The sequence below is a fragment of the Bombus huntii genome, chromosome 4, assembly GCF_024542735.1.
Source record: "Bombus huntii isolate Logan2020A chromosome 4, iyBomHunt1.1, whole genome shotgun sequence".
Lineage (NCBI taxonomy): Eukaryota > Metazoa > Arthropoda > Insecta > Hymenoptera > Apidae > Bombus > Bombus huntii.
Genome location: NC_066241.1, coordinates 18,703,979 through 18,724,806, shown reverse-complemented (window position 1 = coordinate 18,724,806; position 20,828 = coordinate 18,703,979). Strand labels below are relative to the sequence as shown.

The following is a 20,828-nucleotide window of genomic DNA, read 5'->3' as shown; positions in this document are numbered from 1 at the left end:
AAGTTATTTCAAACTGCGATAGAAGCTGCGATCAGTTCGCTGCATACGAAATTTTGACGAAGTTTTAGAGGCGTCGATATAACGTGTTGCTGCCAGTGTACATTATAGCGAACACCCGATGTCCCGTCATAGCTTGCAAATGCTATCGGCGCCCGCGTTAATTAGATACTCGCTCCAATGTCCGATAATTGCGCGACAGTCGTTAACTAGATCGTACTCGTTTGAGAGAACTTTTGTTCGCGGTACATTTGCGTTCGCGTTTAATGCATGATAATGACCGATATGCGTTCCATATGTCTTTTGCAAATACGTAGGTATACCGTTTTATTTAGCGCGCATGTCACTTTCCCTCCTCCTCTGTTGTGAACTTTTGAAATTTGTGGAACCGTGTTAATTTGATCATGAACATATTTGATCGTTCGTGTTAACCTTCCGACATGGAAAGAAATAACGAAGAATATAAAATAGATAGAAGAAGATTCAAATTGTCATAAAAATCGTCCTTTTTAGATTAGCAAATTCTTCGTTTCGTAATCAAATTCAACACGAAACATTTTTTTGTTTAACTATAAGAATCAAATATCGTGGTGACCGACACATAGATTCCACCCCTTCTAGTAGATTATTTAGTTGTAGAAATTATTGTTATCACAGCTGAAAAGTGATTGTAGAACATTGATATACCATAATACAGTATCGCGTGGCTGTGAGCGGGCGGAATAATCTCCTTGACCCTACGTCGTTTTAAATCTTCTGGCTAACCGATAGCCCATTGGTAATTTTGCTGATAATTTCATTCGTTAAGAAACCGTCGAAAAATTTCAAACAGTCCGAGACTCGTTTATTTTCCGTCTGTTGAAATAAGCTTTGCCCCGATTGAATATGCGTTTTGCAACGACAGGTTTGGGATATACGCGTATATGAGACAGGGTAAAATAGCGAAATGGCGATCGTTCCGCTGTGCGTAAATGTAACATTTATTTCGGCATAAATTATGACGATAGATACATAGATTAGGTATAAATACAAAATGAATTGACTGTAGACAGGACTGTAGTGAAAATACATCGATGCGTTTGTCGCACCAGTACTCGTACTCGATTCGTTCCGCTTATTCCCGGCAACTATGATCGGCTCGACGACTCGTCGATTCGTCGACGAGCAATACTCCACAGAAATCGAACAACGTGATCGAATCGCGTTAGCGGTGCTTATAGAAAATACATACCAAGTCTCCGATTTTGTGAGCAACAATTTCTCGCACGGCGAGTTAGATTTGATTATTGGCGGGAAACTGCTCTATCCATCGTTCGCAAACGCTACACGCTCGGTACGATGGCTAGAGAAATTTGCAATTTTTGATTTCGTATAGCGGCGAGAGACCAGAAGAGGTGCACGCGACCTCACCTTTCTTTCCTTTCCTCCATTTTGATTCGCTACGGGGTGCGGTGGTCGTCGACGACGTCGTCGTTGCCACCATTTGATTCTCACGAAACGACCATGATCTTGGCGAAACGGCAACGATATTCGCTGCTTTCGATGCCGGGGAAAGGGCAGACTGGTGAACAAAGAAACATTACCGGAGAAACGATCGAGAAAAGAACACGCAACTTTTTAGCACCGGACATTAAGAACGTAACGCGTTCCCTCGAGCGCAGTCGAGTCCGTGTAGAATATGTACATGTTCGGAATAGCGGAAGAAAAACGCAAGCCCGCGTGAAACGCAACGATTTGGCAAAATATCGCGTCGCTTGTCGCTACATGCGTCGTCGTAACCTACTTACATCGTATATGTATATAGTTTTTACGAACCGGTTCACGATTAATTAGGATCACAGCCATAGCTTTGAATACGAATACCTCTTGTTCGCATTTTTAAGACCGATACGATTATAGTTAATAATTTGTTTGCTGATAGTCGTAAGATTAAGTTGCAGGCTTTTCTACCATTACATCTCTCTAAAGCGACTACACATTGATTACGAGTGGTGTAGATTGCCGTTAGTTGTACGAGTTACGGAACTAGGAGAAGCAGAGGCGGAGGGTGAGAATGAAGTTGAAGGCAAAGATGAAGATGAAGGCGAAGATGTAAGAGGTAGAGCGTTTAGACTAGACAAATCGGATGAGAAGCTTTGAACGAAACCGGACTAGAGGCGAGAAGCCGATTACATTTAGCTATGTACTATGTACTACTTTATGTATCTGCTGTCCTATGGTGTCTGCCGCGGATCGACCGCATCTACTTACAGTACTCCTGTAGCGTACTAAATACTATGCTTGCATGGCAAAGCTCGACTACCGTGTTTCAAGCGGAATTCGAGGGTATTTCGTCACCGCGACGATCAGCCGTTCGCGATCCGATCCGATCTGATCCGAGTCGATTCGGTCCGTTTCATTCGGCGAATCGACTACCGTCGACATCGTGCTGCGGGTTTACGAGATTCTGTCGATCGTTCGTCTCTGTCGTCTAGAATCTAGAAAAAATAAAATTTACCTACCATTCGGACGTGATCGCAAGATCGACGAAGACCAGAACAGTGGACTCGCCGTGGAGACTGCCGAGGTGAAACACGCCAAAGAAAACGGACCAATAGGAATTATAGAATGGGATTTGATCGGATGATGACGGTTCTAATGGCTATTACGATGACGATTATGACGATGATGACGGTGACGATGATGATGACGATGACATTGACAACGATAACGATCACATCAACTTTTCTACGACCACTACATGATATACGTCTACTTTGTTAACTCTCTCTACTTTAGGAGCATAAACACATCTAGCCCCTTGCTTCGTTCCGTTTCAATCGTTCGATAATTTCTGTTTTAGGATCTTCGATTTGATTAAGATCAGGATCCGCGATGGAAAAATAACTCGAATCTTACGATGCGCCATCGTTCGACGATAAGAATCATATAGCTTCTTCGAAAGAAGTGTCTACACGCAGCGAATAACGTCACGTGTAAACCGATCGAACGATTTCAAACGGAACCTTGACAGTGGGCAAGATGAAAAGAGACTGACTAGAGACCCGTTGTGCACCCGACGAGGATGGACCGCCGTTTTCGTTTCGATTAGACGAAAGCGTGCAACGGTGGGTCGAAGCTACTGCTAAGTAGTTAGGAGGGACCGTGATATCGGACGTATACGTTCACTTAAATCGTTATCTACCGATCTAAATATCAGCTAGTCGAAAAAAAGAAGCGAACACAGGATTAAGACTGTGTCGATAAGCGAGAATAGTGTTTACCGTTTTACGAGCGTGCAGATATCTATCTAGAATTTAGAGACTCGAGAGTCGCCTTCGCCTCCAATCAACGATATCTTATCGTGATAAATCTGGCGAAAAAAATATATACGAATAATAGTAGTAGCAATAGATGGAGTAATCTTCGTAGAGCTTGTTCGCCAAGATAGATAAAAATTTAATTTAGTGCTTGATTTCGTTTCTTTCCATCAACGTAGCGAGCTTATGCGAGGATTACTTCTCTATTTTATCTGTTTATCGGGCGACGAAAGCGACAAAAAGGAAAAGTCATGCGCGAGCCTAAATATCTGACGATTATTCGATCAATTCTTCTCCAGCCTCTTTCAAATGTTGAACAAATCTACGACAGAATCGCCTTTACTTATCAGCGATTCGGACTACATCTAACAACTACGATATCTGCTAGACGAAGCGTTACGTTTCTACGTCTAAACTAATTGTCTACGACCTACGGACATCGATCGAGTTTTCTCGAAACTTTAACTTAGCTTTTAAACGAATATTTGTACGCTGTTTTCGTAGCGATTTTCTATTCGGTGAATCGCGAATCGGCGAGAAACGATATCAATGAATTTTCCACAGTCTTAAGTTGTCGTTTTGCAAGAAACGTTAACGAAGGAACTTTCCTTGGATAGGAAGGATAAAAATAAAAGACAGACAAGGATGATTTGAAATTTAGTGGAAGGGTAAGCGATCAATCGGTAAACAGCTCGCTCAACCTCGCCGAATCGCGAAAAACCATTTGAAACCCTGTAACGCGTAATAGCACACGACTAAATGGCACGTAGAATCATACTGGGTTCATTCGCGATAGTCTACGTTTGGACAAATAGAAAGAGGAACGGACGCGAAGAGATTGTTTACATTCAAGTACGGAGGAAAGAACGAACAACAAGAACAAGAAGGTGAAAAAGCGTAACTGAGGGAGAAAATAGATATAGAGAAAGAGAGAGAGAGAGAGAGAGAGAGAGAGAGGGAGAGAGCAAAAGGTAGAAAAGGAGGGAGCATTGTTCGGTTATTCAAAAAAGATGGTGTCGCCGTAAAATCTTGACTATAGAGACACGAGTATCCATCGAGGTATGTTTAAAGCGAAACTTATCTGGACACGGGCGTTCTATTGGTCGATAAACGCTAATTTACGATCGATTGTAACTTACGTCTATGCCGTTCGCATTTGGTATCAGCTAGATATCGTTGAGCAAAGCCGAAGGTACAAAAATCACCGGGCTCGCGATCATTGAACGCGATCATTCGAAGTTGATTCGGATCGAGGGAGACGTCGCGTCGTGTTACGGCCGCGCGTCTCTCTATTCTTTAACAAAAATAAGTATCGCTTCGAAGTTAGGCCGCTACACGACAACGATCCTCGACCCTGGCCAAGAGGATTATACATATGTGTATGTGTTGGGTGGAAGCGCGCGCGACTAACGGGGCAAAGTTTCCCGCGAGCTCCGTTCCTCGGAACGGCACGAGGAGGTAGGAGCTCGAGGAACGGGAAGCGTAGGAAGCTCGATCGCGCGTCAGTAATAACGATGACGATAATCGATCGGTGGACGAGGAGCAGCGCGTGTCCACGAAAGAAGGACGCATAGGAAAACTTATCGCCTGCGAGATTTACAACTTACGTGCTAATACTTTGGAAAATGCTTTTCTCGATCTTCGATCACATTACTTTTGTATACTCCACTTCCATATCGTTCGCCACTAGTTAAAAACTACTTAATTCGACCTAAGTTTAAACGCTACCTTTGGACGTGTTGGCTTTTGCTCGTTTGTCGGGTGTCCGATCGCCCGGTTCTTTTTCCTCGATTTCTCGTATCGCGTATCGGGTATCTTGTGTCGCGTGTCCCGTATCAGATATCGCGTAACGCAACCGATCGGTCGCGAATTCGATTGCAGCCTTGATCGCTAGTTTTCGATATTTTTTTTCGTGAATTTCAAGAGAATCGAGATCAGATAGCAGAATCGAGAACCGCGTTGTTGACGTAATCGATAAGCAACCCATTTGAAAACCACGATGTAATCCGCGTAACGATCTGCTGGATCTTCGATACGGAAAGTGATCCTTCTTTCCAAGAGAACGTTTGTTCCGGATCGAGAATAAATCAGAAGGGAAGCCGCGCGCGTGATTTGGTTAACACCCATTTCCTTTTACGCGTAGTGTTCGCAATCCCCACACTCGGACAGCGTGGGTGTGGACGGGCACTAGGTGGGATTCGAGTCTTCGTAGGCCTTTTCGTAGTCTCGTCGACGAATCACCGCAAAGTGAGTCATTTGGAAGGTGTTGGTCTTCTTACAGCCACGCTCCAACGTGCCAGTCATACTATAACCCATGTTGAAGTCGCTCGACGACACGTTCGACGTCAGGTACAACTGACGACAAAAAGAAATAGGCAACGTTCACATTTGCTAACATCTGCTATGCGTATATGTCTAAATTCGTGGTACAGGTGAAGTGAAGGCAGCTCTTCGCTTGTATCACGAATTACGACCTACGGCGTGTAATATCGCGTTTGATAATTCGCTTGCCCCGACGAAAGCTTTTGATCATTTCTAGCAAGGAAACGCACACACGTGGAACTTAAAGTTCCGACTCGCGCGATTCGGTAACGAAGAGATTGGAACGGTATGTACCTTGAAATCGGGATCAGTGGTCATTCTCTTGAAAGAGCCGATAATATAAAGCGTGCCCGTTCCTGTGTCTACCATTTTTGCCTGAGTGCTGTACCTGAAACAACGTTAATTCGATAAGTAACGCGTTGACCGAACGATACGCGTGAAACGACGATGCGACAAAGTGGAAAATGCATTTTAGACCGTTATGAACTTGTCCGGTATGTTAACCACGCCTGCCATTTTTCTGAATTTATACGACGCATAGCATTCGATTAAAGTTTTTGATAGAGACCAGCAAAGCATGCAGAAGCGTTTATCCACAGCAAGCAATTGCTTGTCGAAAATCGTAATATTTGTCGAACGGTACGTGTGTACAGTGCACAAGTGTAGAAGGCGAAAAGGATACGGTGAGATCATAGAATCGGACAATAATTAAAATTGAGTTCAAAAGTTAATTTATGTCTGCGTACGCCCGGATTATGTATCGTATAGCCTTAACTTTGGCTGGATCAGTCGATGACCTTACTTGATACTTTATGATCTCACTGTGTTGCTTTCACAAGTATCCGTATCCCAGCGTCGCATCAAACAACGGGAGTGGCGATGACCGGCCATGATAAATTAAAGCCTTGGCTAGGTAAATTAAAAGGACAAACATATAGCGCTGATTGTAGTACATCAACATTTTCCAGCTGTTGCCAATTCTGACGGGCAGCTTTGTTGTAAAAAAAACATGCGACCGCTCGATTCTGTGTGTAAGCGCTTTACCGTTTCGTGAATCAGTAATACGATTACCGTCGCGTTTCTCTGCCATGCTTTGATACGATCGTTACAACGTTTTGCTCTCGAAGCGATAAACGCACAACAGATTGAACGAGGAAGTTTACTTTGTTCGACCAGGCCTAAGGTCCGAAAATCGATTATCGAGAACGGTAAGTGAGAAACAACAAGGATCAAAATGTCGTTGTGATAACGTTATACTGACCAACGATGAAAGAAGGCAATATCGGATTAAAGAAATAATTTGTCAATTGGCAAGTTAGAAATTATTTGTAAAATTTCATTTACTTCACGAGCAAACTCTAGTTATTAGTACTAATAACTTGTAACTTGTTACTTGTAAAATATCACTTATAATATTATAGTTGGATTAGGGAGCAAACTATCGGGAGGTCTCGTGTATATGTAGTTGAACGAAATATGTGCAGAGATGATCCATAGAACGATCGGGGTACATTGCGAATAGGAGGAGAGAAATCGCGAAACGAAGCGTGCCGCTACTTGGGCGTGGAGTCGTACCCGCGAAACGAGCCAAGAATAATTAATAAGGAAAGAAAGGTTGGAAAAAAGAGGGAGGAATTCGAAAGGGAAAGAGTGGCGAAGGAAGGGATTGGACCGTTTTAGGAAGCAGGGGCGAAGGGTGTGAAGGGAACGAAGGATAAGCGAGGAATAGAGCGAGAAGCGCGAAAAAGGAATAAAGAGAAGAAGGGAGAGGGCAACCCTCCCTGGTGACTCGAGGGGCTTATTCCGGCAAGCGCTTCAGCCGGCGACGATCATTAAAAGTTTAAACGCTCTCCATTGAAGTGCGGCGGATCCAACACTCGGTTTAAAATCCACCGTGGCTGGTGCTTTGACTTTTCCTCCGGTTCTCGATTCGCTTCACAAAGGAAAGTTCCGAGCCGGAGCACCCTTTCGATGCTCGAGCTGTCCGCCAACCTCTACGTACCTACCTACGTAGCTACTCGCATCGATTGCCTACACACGCTTCTGCTTGTTTCGCGACTAAAATTTCTTTCGCTCGTGCTTCGATCGCTGGGCACCGTGTTGCACGTCGAGCTGTTCAATAAAACATGAAACGAACGAATTTCAATTGGCGCCGTTTGTCGACCTGTCCTAAACGCGATCGAAACGTCGCGTCGCGTCCGTTGCTCGTTGTTAGTTTCGCGCGGAACTTTTGCTCAAGAACGGGAGAAAGGTTTGTCGATCGCTGTTGATTACATTTTTTTACACGTACGTGTACTATTGTACGTGTGTTATCGAAACGAGATATAAAGTGAATGTGTGTGCGGTTCAGTCAGGCAAGGAAACAACGCGCCAGTTATACACTGTCAGCGAGGATGCAGGATTTTCGGGGCGTAATCGCGAGCTTTGACCGGTGTCGCGTGTGAACGTGGTCCGAACTTGCAAATAGCGCCGTGTTTGCTTCGCCGTACGAAAGTTGGAAGCGGTTCGAATCGAGGATTCACCGACCGCGGACCGGTTTGTTTGTCTTGACTTAGCGCGGTCTGGCTCCCATGCCGTGGGCGACTCACAAAATTACTAGGTGGAATATTTCGGAAAATTCGCCTCGCGAGTGCTGCCAAGCGTGAGTGTCGCAGAACGATCCGAATACGACACACGACTCTGCCCCGTTTGACTTTGTAATTAATTGCACCGTTTTCCAAGGCGAACGCGTGTTAAGTAATTTTCAATGGGATACGTTACAAACGATAAGCTGTAATCAGAGTTGACCCTGCATCGCTCGATCGTATGGCTGCAACTTCTCGCAAATCGGTATGTTCAAACGGTAAGTGGAAAGTTTGCACGCAAGTCGACACTCTTGGCAAGTCAGTTTCTCGATTAATTGGCTCTTTCGACAAGTTTGGGAAGTAATTGGCTGTTCTTCGACGGACGATCGAGGATCGAGGGCGACGTCGAGTCGAGCGCTCATTCCACAACTATTTCTCAACTACGTTGACCCTGTCGCGCATCTCGGTCCTTCGATATGAAAGGATAAAAAAGGACAAGAATAATGAAAAGGACGAACTGTTGGATAATGACATTATAGAAGAGCCGTAATTAGCGAGACATTGGAATAAGTGGAAATAGGACACATACGTCGCGATGCGTTGAAATGCGTGGAAAATGAGTCGAGGCCACAAAGGAGTAGTTCGTGAAAAGGAAATAAGTGGGTAGTGAAATTTCGGATGCATCGTCCCTGTAATCTTCGGCTGGTAAAGTGGCAAGCAGGGTATAGGCATTCCAACCACGTAACCTAAAAGCACGAATTTCCGTTGCCGGCAGGAATACGGTTATGGCAAAACGTCGTAACGATGTACGTGTGCATCGCTCGCGTCCTCTTAGAACGAGTCCGTTAACGTCGTAACAATGGTATTATCGTCGACAACGTGTAAACGCTTCGACATCTCCAGCCATCCTGATACCACGCAAAACTCACCTCCTGGTTCCAGCAACTTCGACTACCTTGCATCGACTACGACTCCACCAAAACGGTGTCAAAGTCCAGTAGGAACTGCTCGCGCTTCTCGCCCAGCCTTCCTCCGGAAATAGAAGCACCTGCGGCATACAGAACATATTCGTTGCTTTTGCGCGACAAGAGATACGACAGCGGAATGTTGAAATTTCACGATCCAACGAACATTAAAGGCTGAACATGAAAATCGGACGAAGTGGCGAAGAAATGGATCGAAGGGAACAGGGCAAGCACAAGAGAGTTAGCTAAAAGGGGAAAGAAAGAGAGAGAGAGAGTGAGAGAGAGAGGGAGAGAGGAAGCAGAGTTCGTAAAAGGTAGTAAGTTTTCTCCAACGCGCGACAAAGGAACGCTTCGGGCGAGCCACGATCCTCCTTCCGGGGCTAAGCTCTCCTTTGCGTTCTCTTTAAACTTGTCTCTCGTGTGATGCCTTACGCGACCGATTTTTTCGTACACTATAGCCGCGATTCTTTTCGCGCCTCTTTCCCATTGGTACATTGTATCAACTAGGATAGATGGAATACAAACCGACACCCCGTGATTTCTTATGCGTTACGATATTTTAAGACAATCTCGTCGATATGGAAATACCATCGATAGCTTACGAATACTTGGTCTTTTCGTAAAACGAATTTGTAATGAAAAATGGTAAAATTGCAGCGAATCGTGGGAAGATAGAGAACGCGAGAGAAAAGTTGATAGGAAAGTTTCTCGCCTGTTCGGTAAACTGATGAAACTGATGCGTTCGCATTGGCCAGCGTTGCTTGCTCATCGAGGCGAATCATCGAAGAAATCAGTTCTGTCGTCTGGCTTATTTAAGTTCGAATAACGAACTGCCATCTTCGTAATTTCTCTGGCAACACGACTCGCGAACAAAACGGAAAATACTTTTACGGGCGTTTCCTCCGTCGCGAGCGCCCTCCTTTGAATATATCCCTTCGTTCTTCTCGCTCGTTTTTCCGTAGCTGAACTCGGAGCATCGACCTCGTGTTCCGAGCAAAGGTGGCGTTTATTCGTTCTCCAACTCGTATACCTACGTAACTTGTAGCTCGTAATTCCAGGTATCGTAAGTTAATTTCGCGAGATCTCATTGGGGATATACGATACGGGATACACCCTCCGATACACCATCCGATCCGCGGAATCAGTAAGGGTAACCAGCTTGCCTGAGTACCTTGCCCACTACCTTGCCCGTTCTACGCACACCGGATATACCTACCGGTTAATCCGATAATCCGCTACTTCGGTCCATTGCCTCGTCGATCGCTCTATTCTCGTCTCTGGCTCCACGCGCGTGCCTCGTCTCGTCTCATCGTTCTCCCTTTCTTTACATCGTTTCCCAACCCTCCCGTTTATCTTTCTAATACTACCTGTTTGTCACCCTTATTTGTTAGCTGAATCTCCTTTTCCTTTTTGCGTGCTTGTTCATATCTGTTCGCTATCTTGCGTTACACACACCAAAGCACAGTCGAGATGTTCACCACCCTCGATTCCAGATAAAAAGTACGACAATTATTGCGTACTTCGATCAAATGCACTCATCAAATGGACTCATCTCGGGAATTCGCAAAGTTTCGCTTGATTTAGTTTCTGAACACGATTGGATGCGCAACGCCATCGTGGAATATCAATGGTGTTGTAAGAATAAGAATCGGGAAACTCTTGACTCGCCAAATCGCGCAAAGAAAAACGGTGACACGATGTTGGATCGAGCTATGAGTTACGAGCTATGAGCCACAGCCACGATAATGAATTCGACCGATCAACGTGACGCGTCGAACATGAAACTTAGCGGGTCCAACAAAGTCTGTCGAGTCTCGCGTTTTGAGAAATTGCGAGTTCCCGTTTCTCCCGGGGCTTCGCCGAGAAAAGTTTAGCCAGAGAATTGGCGAGACGATGCGAGCGGAATTTTAACTAGAATTCGAAATGGCGAGGAATTTTCTCAAGGAATTTCTCGTTTACCAATTTCTCTCTCCTTTCCGTTCGCAGCTAGCGAAGGCTCGAGCGATCGAGTTCCCGAGGACAAAGCACCGGGTATTTTCTGGGTTAGTTGCTCGAGAAAACGGTAGCCCGGTAACGCGATGCCGTTCCGGACGATAAATATACATATACCTACATGTACATCTATACACATGTACGTTATATAAGTATATACATCTACAAACATGTAGGTTATATAGGTAAATTATGTATATATATATATATATATCCAAGTACACGTACATATTAGGTTGTACACGGGTACAACCTAGATTAAATCCGGTTCTCTACGAAATCCCAGAAATCGCGGTACCCACCGATCCGTGCGACGCGACGCTACGGTCAGCAATACTTTACACCTGCCACGCTACAAACCTAATTAGATACGACGGGCTTAATCTTGCACGCGTAATGGGGTCGTTGAACGAAACGGGTAACGACCTCTTCTCGTTTCTCCTTTCCTCTTCTCTTTTCCTCTTCTCTTCTCTTCTCTTTCGCCCGTCGCGAGTAAGCCGTGGAAGATTTTCCTGCGAACATTCGACTCCATCTCGTTTATCGATCATCGGACCAACTAATCGTAATTCGAATTTCTATCTGCCCTTCCTCTATATCCGATTTGATAAACCGGGCTCTACTAGCTACGTTCCATCAGCTATTCTGCCTCCATTCACGTACTACCCTTAAGAAAGAATCAATCTTCGAAACGACTCGTCGAACAAATACCGCGAAGTGTGCCTCGACTCGATTTCGATCGATCCCTTTCGCATTTACCTTCCCCTAAATTGGGGAGCGCTTCTTTTCATCCAGCCTTCTCTGCAGTCTTCCATCCGCGATTCAATTTTCATTCGGCAGCACTAGGTCGCCTCCGTATCTCGAATCGGCAACCGTTGGACGATCGCGTCGCGTTTACGCGTTAACAACCGTCCACAACCGTCCTCGTTAATCGTTAAGAAGTTCGTACACAGAAGTAATTAAGCGGCGCATCGTCGACTCGTTAGCGTCGAAATTACGTTTTAGGCAGCCACTCGAGCAAACTTAACGATTCGGCTTTGATGGTCGGTGTCGAGGAAGAAAGAAAAAGGAAGACCCGCTGGCGGCGATGCGACAACGGAACGATCGATCGACAAATTTGTCTACGATCGGTCGATCAGCCGCGTAAAGGAACGCTCATGGCGGTATCACTCGTCCTTGGTTTTTGGTTTCTCCGATTTTATGCAAGGCTGGAAAGAAGTGGAAGAAAAATGGAGTTACGATAATGTTTTGTCGCGATTCGATCGCTTGACCATCAGAGGGCCAAGCGAAGAACGGTGTGAAAAGAGACGCACGAACGTGAAGTAGATAACGGATAACGGGTGATGGGTGATGGGTGACGGGTAACGGGTGACAGGAAACGGGTTGCGGGATAGACCAGACGGGTGACAGAGACGGAGGTTGGGGATATCGTGGGGTTGAAGCGCAGTGTAGGGACTTAAACAAAGGAGAGCCGTTAGAAACAAGTGGCGCCGATTAAAAACGCCGACGCCACTCGCTGCGATGCATCGACAAACACGTCGTGTTTTACTCCAACTTCGTTTTCCTTTCTTCTCGTTCTGTTTCCGTTATCGCATTTTTTACACGCGGTCAATCGACGTCCCGATGGAATATCCGCGCTAACATTTCCACGATTCTTCCCTTCCCTCGATCACCGTTATCATGTTCTTCAGGCAGTCGATCGTCATCGTGAAAAATCGTTTTCCTGTATTCGGTGGGAAACAGGGAAAGCAACGAGAACGTGTCGATACAGGCACGAGAGAAGCTGTACGAGAAATACGGCGAGCAGTACGAAAGCGTAGATAGGTATTCTAGAAAAGCGAAAAAAGAGGGGAAAGAAGTTGGAGTAAGAGGTAGAAGTAACGGGCGAGAGGAGTAAAAGTGGGGGAAGGGGGGAGAGAAAGGAGAAATGCAGCGTAAAAAGTAATTGCGAATCGTGACCGGTGGTGAGGATGTCGATGAAAAAACTAGCCTTCCGTTGGTAACGCGGTAACGTCCTGCGACCTACATCAACGAAAGCGAGGATACATTATTACTATCATCGGAAAGCAAAGCTCCGATGGTGCGACGGCCGCAGGGTGTTTCAGGGTCGGTTGCCATGGCAATGCGCTGGGACAGCCACGGGGTGCAGCCTGGAATATCCACCCTCTTGCCTCTTTTCCGCGATTCACCCTGCTCCCCCAACTCACCCTCCCTCTTTCGCCTCTCTCCGTTTCTCTCAATCCCCATACCGTCCTACCACCTCTCCTGTTCCACGTTTCCTCGCTCCACATCCTTTCCGTCTACCATCTCCGTTCCTCCCGCAGTCCTAACCTCTGGATCCAGCTCCTCTCTGCCTTCCTGCAACCCCAAGCCCCTTGGCTCTCCGCCCCCCAACCCCATTCCCATTCCTATCCCCATCCTTCCGTCACCACGGCGCCTCGCCGCGCCGCGCCGCGTCATAGTCATTCGGTTGCCGTTCCTGCTCCTGCCACACTGCTTTCAATCCTCCTCCCTACCCTTGTTCGGCGTTCTTCCATCATGCTTCTCTCTCCGTATCGTTACCTTTCCGATTGACTCTCTCTTCCGCTACCTACGCTACTTCGTCTAATCGTACTACCAGTGCGCGCTTTATTTCGTCACAGCGGATATCATCCGGTCGCATGCTTTGTCTCGTTGTCGAGGCCGTCACGATCGATCACGCGCGAGACCAACGTATAGCAAGAAAGATACAGGTATAAATATAGTTTTTGGCAAATTCGTACTATGAAAGAAAAACCTTGTACCTTTTGACGTAGCAACCTTGTTTTCCCTTATATAAGCACGATATTACCTGGGATAAAAGAGTAATCGATTCGCGTACTCATCGAACGAAAGAGGAAGAAAGAAATAGTATCGTAAAAGGACCCTACGTTCCCGAACTCTGTTCGATTTCTAGCCTAACCCACGCTATCCTACGAGAAAAAATCGAGACGTTGCTTTACCGCCGTTGGCTTTTCACCCAGCCGAAAGCTCCTCCGCTAGTTCGGCCGTTATCGGAGCTATGCAACGTTCCTTGGCTCGAGAACAAACCAGTCTTTTCGAGTCTAGCGGTTCCATCGATCTCGATACCGCATTCGAATCTAGCTTTTTCTTCCTTTTCCACACACGCGTACACATACATGTTCGAAATATCGTCCCTCCAATGTTGCACTTTCTCGTTTCGAAACAATAAAAAACTGATCGTATTTTTAGCAATTTTAAATACCCACTATCGTTTTCAGGCGATTATTTATCGTATTTGGAGATGGATGTTTTGTAACGCTCGTTTTAGCGTATCCTATGACACAGGATAAGTCGATACGAAGAACGAGGATCCAAAGCATTTTATTTTCTCGTTATCTCGAACGAAATAAACTCCGCCGGACGAAACTACAAGTAGTGAAGCTTGTCTGCCGTTTATCATCCACGCGATCGTTTGTGGCAAAGCGGAACGGAACTGTGGCCATTTTCAAAGCAAAGCACGACATACCAGGACGACAAGAACTACGGGAAAAAACGATAGAGAACCGATAAATGATTTTCCCTTTTTGGATGTATTCGAGATCGGTCGATTCTGTCAAAATTAAATGCGAAGAAAGCGGAGAAGCTGAAATAAGATAGAACAAGAGTCGATGAATTCATAAATAGAAACAATAGCTTTTGCGACGAGGCTATGTTTTTTCCAACCTTTTCCTCCTTCTGAAAGATTCCGTGACCTTTTCCTTTCGTTGGTCCGGCGCAGTCTCGCATAAAAAGGGAAAGCTGCGGCGGACGAAACGAAACCCTTTCATCCGAGATATCTTTAATCGTGCCGACATAAAGAACGTCTGCGACACTGAAAGTCAGAGAGGTCACCGCCTAGGCCATTCATCGTGCTAGACAATGTTGCCTTTTATCGTAGCTCAACCGCGCGGAGACCTGTGCGTCTGTACACCCGAATACGCATTCCTTTTTCTCCCCTTTTATCCTTATTTGTCGCTTTTCTTGGACGATCCACGTCTCTCCAAGCGAAAGTATGTAGCTCAAAATAGAACTTCAACGACCGAGCACAGAAATTATTTGGAGGTTGACGCGAATTTTCGTGACTACGCGACGCATCGTCGTCGTCGTCGTCTTCGTCGTCGTCGCGGTCGTTATCGTCGTCGTAGCTCGGGAGATCTAAAGACGACAGGCGGCTGTTTGGTCGCGTCAGGTTACTCAAAAAAAGAGATCGTCTCTCGTTAAAAGAAAAGTCGGAGGGCACTTCTGCTTGAGGAAGTCTTTAATATGCAGATAACGAAATTAGCCAAGGAAATCATACTCATCCATATTCAAAACATTCGCTAGGAAGAATTACCATCCAGCTGGATTACGGATTGCAGACGTGAGATTGGATTAACCGGTCGTCTTGCGATTTCCCCGCCGTGCGTGTTCATTGTCGCGTATAAACGTATAAACGAACGTCCCGGTGCGGGATTTTATCGCGACATACAGCGATATGTCGTGATGTATAAGACGAGAAGAAAAGTTTCGCTGCGAACAATTTTCGGTCGGCCAAGGCTAAACAGCTGACGCGATAAGATCGAAAATATAATCTTTCGTTGGATGATCCGATGTGATATTTTACGAGCGATCGTCGATCGGAGTAACCCCTCGTAAAAATACGCCGGATGTTCTTTTCTGATTCGAACGCGATCTCTCGTTTCCCTCGCAGAGAGGAAAATTCGATTCGCCATGAATCGAAAGAATGCTGGCCGTTTGTATGCGCGAGACAAGATTCGAAAGGTGGAAAAGGGGGAATAGGACAGAAGGAAGGTAATAAATGAACGCGATGAATAATAACTTGGTTATTGAAAGAAAATTCCGGCCGATACGAGTTTTGGAACTCCGAAGCATTAGCCCAGTTCCACCAGCAACACGGCTAAGGGACCGACTTTCCTTTTCCCCCTGGCTTTCTCTTCTTCTCTCTCTTTCGCGTTTCGTCTTCTCCGAGGCCGAGTTCTCCGAGTGTACGCTTCGGCTGGCGTTACCGATGAGCCAACCTACCAACCTCCCGGCCTCCGTACTTGCCTCCAAGCCACGTCCGCATAATGGCTATTCAGATAGCGAATCGATTTATTTCCCCAGGGACTTTCGGATACTTGGAACCTTTCCCGTCCTGAACTTGAAACGGATCTTTCACCATTCTCTGTTCTCCGAACTCCGAAAACTCTTACCGGGCACCATAAAAACATCATTTTGCAAGAACTGAATTTTCTCTTTGCCTCGAACCAAATGAAATCGCGAAGGAGATATTTGTTCTTATCTTCCGAGTGATCGTAACAACGCTTAAGACGTAGAAATGACTATAAAAAAGACATCCGCTTACCTTGTTTGGATATCCGTTGTATCGGAGAAGCTTCTTGCAGCATTTGCCGCGATTTTCGTAATAAAACATCTGGACCATTTCTGCGCGATCGGTGGCCGCGCTGACGGTGAACGGCGCACCGTCGGTTCCGAAGCTCCTCGAAGAGGAGGCCGACTGCTGCTGGGCCGGTGATTCCCGGCGGCCGATCGGCACGCACGGGCACCACCCCGAGACCATCACACCGATCGACCCGGATCCAGCCCGATCCACGTCTTTATCCTTCGCCTACCGCGATCTTTCCTTCTCGCGCGCAACGTTGTTTCTCATCATTCCCCCTCTTTTCTCTGCTTTTCTCTGCTTCTCCTTCTCTTTTTATCCGCTTCGCACTTTACTTCCCTTCTTCCCCTGTCAGTTTCGCCCTTCTTTCCCCTCTTTCTTTCAATTCTTCTGTTCTCCTCCGTTAACCTCTTAGTTTCGCGATTTATCGCCTTACAGCTAATTTTTCGCAGTTCTTTGGCACTTCTTTCTTGGATAAATACTTTAGAACAAACTTCGTTGGCATTGACGTTATTTCCTCGTCTGTGAGCTCATTGTCGCCGCCTTCGAGATTGCTTCTGCCGTTACTGGTGCTGTTACTCTTGCTATCGCCAATGTTGTCAACGCAACCGTCGCTGCCGACGTCGTAACGATGAAATTTTGTTACTTGCCTTGGTATTATCGATCCCTGCCACCTTTCGTTACACACAACCTGAAAATATCGATACGTTTTTAGAATAGCTGCGGGAATTTAGAAATTAAGAATTCGTTTCCGTTAGATACGAATTTTCACGAATAATTGGCAAGTGTTCAGGATATCGTCCGATACGAATATGTATTTTCGACAAATCTCTGTTCGAGAGAAGAACCTTAGGGGAAAGAAAGCTACGTCCGGAAACGACATCGAGACGACACCTTACGCGAGTCCATTGATCCTTCCTTTTACTAGAGAAGGGCGTACGAAGGGATTCGATTACGTTGGTAATCTGTAAACCTGCCATCTGGTAAAATTTTTTGCTGGCGGAAGTCGAGGAAGCTGATAAAATCGATCGTTCGATTATATAATATACTACATGAAACTAATATCGAAATCGATAGAATTCGAGTGGTGTTGTGAGTTGTAAGGAAGGTACGAAGAGAATAAAAAATGGTCCTGCAATAATGCTAGGCTCATAAATCGGTTTAATAAGTTCGTTATATGGAATACGTTGTTTTCTAAAAAAAATTGAAGTTCGACCACGCGGCAATAGCGGCAGCGCAAGCATGAAAAAAACTGCACGCGCGAATTTGCAATTCATGAGAGGAGCCGACGGTATTTGTCGTCGGCGAAGCAGCGATATTTGCAGGACACGCTAGGCGACCCAGTTCAAGGATGGAGCCTAGCGCCTAGTGCGTGGTACCTTGCGACTTTTATTTCCTTTCCCCTCTCTCTCTCTCTCTCTCTCTCTCTCTCCCTCTCTCTCTTTTCCTCTACTCCCTCTCTCTCTCTTTCCCTCTACTCCCTCGCGACCGACTTGGTGACGTACTCGTACTACTTATACAGTTCACACGTACCTTTGGAACCTTTCTTGCACGAACTTTCGTGACAGGGAAGAACCGCTTAAATCTAAAAACGGCAGACTTAAAGGAGCAACAAGAAGCGAACACGAGTTTGCAAAACTACGTTTGTAAATTTATTTCGATAAAGGAAACGATAATTTACTTCCAGTTACGTTCGAAAAAAGAACCTGACGTACCGTTTAGACGTTTCTATGTATGAAACCGATTTATGTTTTTTTGAAGAATTTTTTCACATTCCTTGTCTTTTCTTGTCATTCTTCTATCTTAGTTATTACATCCTACTTATCTTTTATTCGATGAGAATTCGTGAAAAATTTATACATGGCGGGACGATGAGCCGGACGTTCATCGACCGCAAAAAACTATTCAAGTGTTTTATACGGAGCTTTCGATAGAGAATGACCGATTGGCCGGCGCAGCGATGCATCGAAGGGACAGAGCGGGGCGGATGCAGCGAAATGGAAACCGCAGGTTCGACGAACTCCCGGAAAATCGGAGGGAAACTCGCGCATCTGACCGGTTTGTACGCGTCCAGTTTTACCAGAAACCGTGAATCGGTATCGGTATCGATATCGGACGATGCGGTTTTATTCCCGCTGGAACCGGGAAGCGAACCGAATCTCCGACAGAAAACTCGACCTATCTTTTTAAATTTTCAAACTTGGCTCACCTACGCAAACGCGACAGTGCCATGGAAAAATGTTCATTGCACGCGACAGCAGTAAGCATCGAATTCCCCTGGCAAACGTCATTCCCTTTACGTGTGTTACGTATGATCGTCATTTTAATTTTTTTTCCGTGATTACGAGTCCGTTCTTCGATTTCGTTCCTACATGGTTCTTAGGAAGACAAAATACAGATAGGAAAAAGAGAGAATAGTTGGTTTCGTTTTTATTGAAAATTATTACAATTTCTGTCGTTCAAGTTTTTCCTGGATTTCTTGGCGCCGAGCTAGTACCATAAACGAGTACGCAAACATTTATGCGATCACCGGATTACGAGGCGTAAATTTATCTTCAAATTAGTAAGGTAAACTGTCTGTTGCTAAGTTCAAAACGATCAAATTAGTATTACAATACTATAAGAAATTTTCGATGTAAATAATCTTTTTCTCGATAATCGCGGAAACACTGTATATTTTTACTGTATATTTTACTGTATATTTTTACATTTTAAAATTGTTTCTGCGTCTTAATTAGATTCGTGTTAAAAATTTAAAGACGTTTGATCGAGGTAAGTTTACACTTATATATGCATATACACGCGTAACAAATTATTAGAACAAAAGCCTGACCCCCCAAAAGTGTTTTTTTTATGATACAATTTTTGCGCGAGCAAAATTCTAACGTACAGAAGTCGAATAGAACAAAAATCACGGCGGTATTTTTCTCGAAGCAAACGATTTCGCGTAATTGCAACCATTCTAAAAATGCACTTTAAAGTCGCGTTGTAGACGTCAATGAACGATTCTCGTTAAAAATTGCACGCCAAGCTTTAAGCGATTCTGTCGACCGTTACAAACGCAACAAACGATTTAATCGTGCAAAAACAGATGAAAATCATTGTGAAACGAATGTCAAGCGCGTGTAAAAAAAGCTTCACGAAAAATTACAAATCAATGTTCCATTATTAGTATGATTTAAAGTAAGCGATCCGATCGTCGCCAGGTTTGCTCGTATGGATTTGTTTAACAATCAGCCAGCGGCACGAGAACAACGGAATAACGCAACGGTCAATGGCCAATGGTCAAGGATCAACCGTCGATTCTTGACGTCCATAACACGTACCGACTCTCTCATCATCCATCAAAAAACACGAACTACATTTTCTAGCAGAGTGAACGCTCATAACAACGAGAAAACGTAATCGTAGCGATGGACCTACCTTGACACGAAGGTGGTCGATGCACGGCTCTCGATCAAGTCCGTAGCAAAAAATCCAACATTGCCGCGTTCATGGTTTTTGCGAGAAATTCAGCCTTGAACATTCGCTTCTATCGCGTCGTGTGAAATGGCACGAGTCATAGGAAATAAGCAAGAAAATATTAGACAATGCGTGAGAAACGGGGATGCGAATAGAAAGAAGGTGGTTCGTGGTAGAAAAAACAGGCTAAGCACGAAAGAGAATGGGAGTGGGAGAAACAAGGAAAGAAATGAAAAAACGAAAAAGACAGTGTGTATGTAAGAGGTAGAGATGGACAGAGAGAAAAAGGGGGAGGAAATAGATTATCGGAGGTACGGCGAGATTTTCCGATGGGATAAAGACGGAAAAATCAGGTTTGGTCGCGTGATCAGTATCGATAGGCAACTGGGAGAACTGGAAGAGGAAAAGAGGAAGAGAAAAGCGAGGAGCGCGCGCGTTCGCGCAATCGAAACAAAAGGAGAAAACGCGACTCTCGAGACGGCGAGCGAACGCGAACTAAGAGGGGCACGGGCTCGTCGGCTCGTCGGCTCGTCGCGCTCGACGTCGCGCTCGACGACGAGCGGCGCTTCCTTCGTTTCGACGGCGCAGGACAGACTGAGAACTCGCCACCCGTTGACCGGCCGCCACCACCGAACTCACTAAACCCCACACCCCCACCTAACTCTCTTATCCGTCCCTTCCTGGCTTACCGTTCCGTTCCGTTCCGTTCTGTTCTCGTTCTCTTCCTGTTCTGTTCTGTTCCATTCCGTTCCGTTCCGTCTCGTTCTATTCCCTTCCCCTCTCTTCCCTTCCACTCCCTTCACTCCGAGCCAACACGCGTGCCTTCCTT

General features: G+C 45.5%; 1 protein-coding gene across 1 annotated transcript; it reads right to left on the bottom strand.

Moving 5' to 3' along the window:
* Positions 1–958: 958 nt before the first annotated feature.
* Positions 959–20,611, bottom strand: LOC126864393 (uncharacterized). Its single transcript, XM_050615697.1, has 5 exons — positions 19,961–20,611; positions 16,502–17,228; positions 9,112–9,230; positions 5,913–6,006; positions 959–5,651 (listed from the first exon to the last, which is right to left on the bottom strand). The coding sequence occupies exons 2-5, from the start codon at positions 16,715–16,717 to the stop codon at positions 5,484–5,486; spliced, it is 597 nt and encodes a 198-aa protein (XP_050471654.1). The 5' UTR covers positions 16,718–17,228; positions 19,961–20,611; the 3' UTR covers positions 959–5,483.
* Positions 20,612–20,828: the final 217 nt, after the last annotated feature.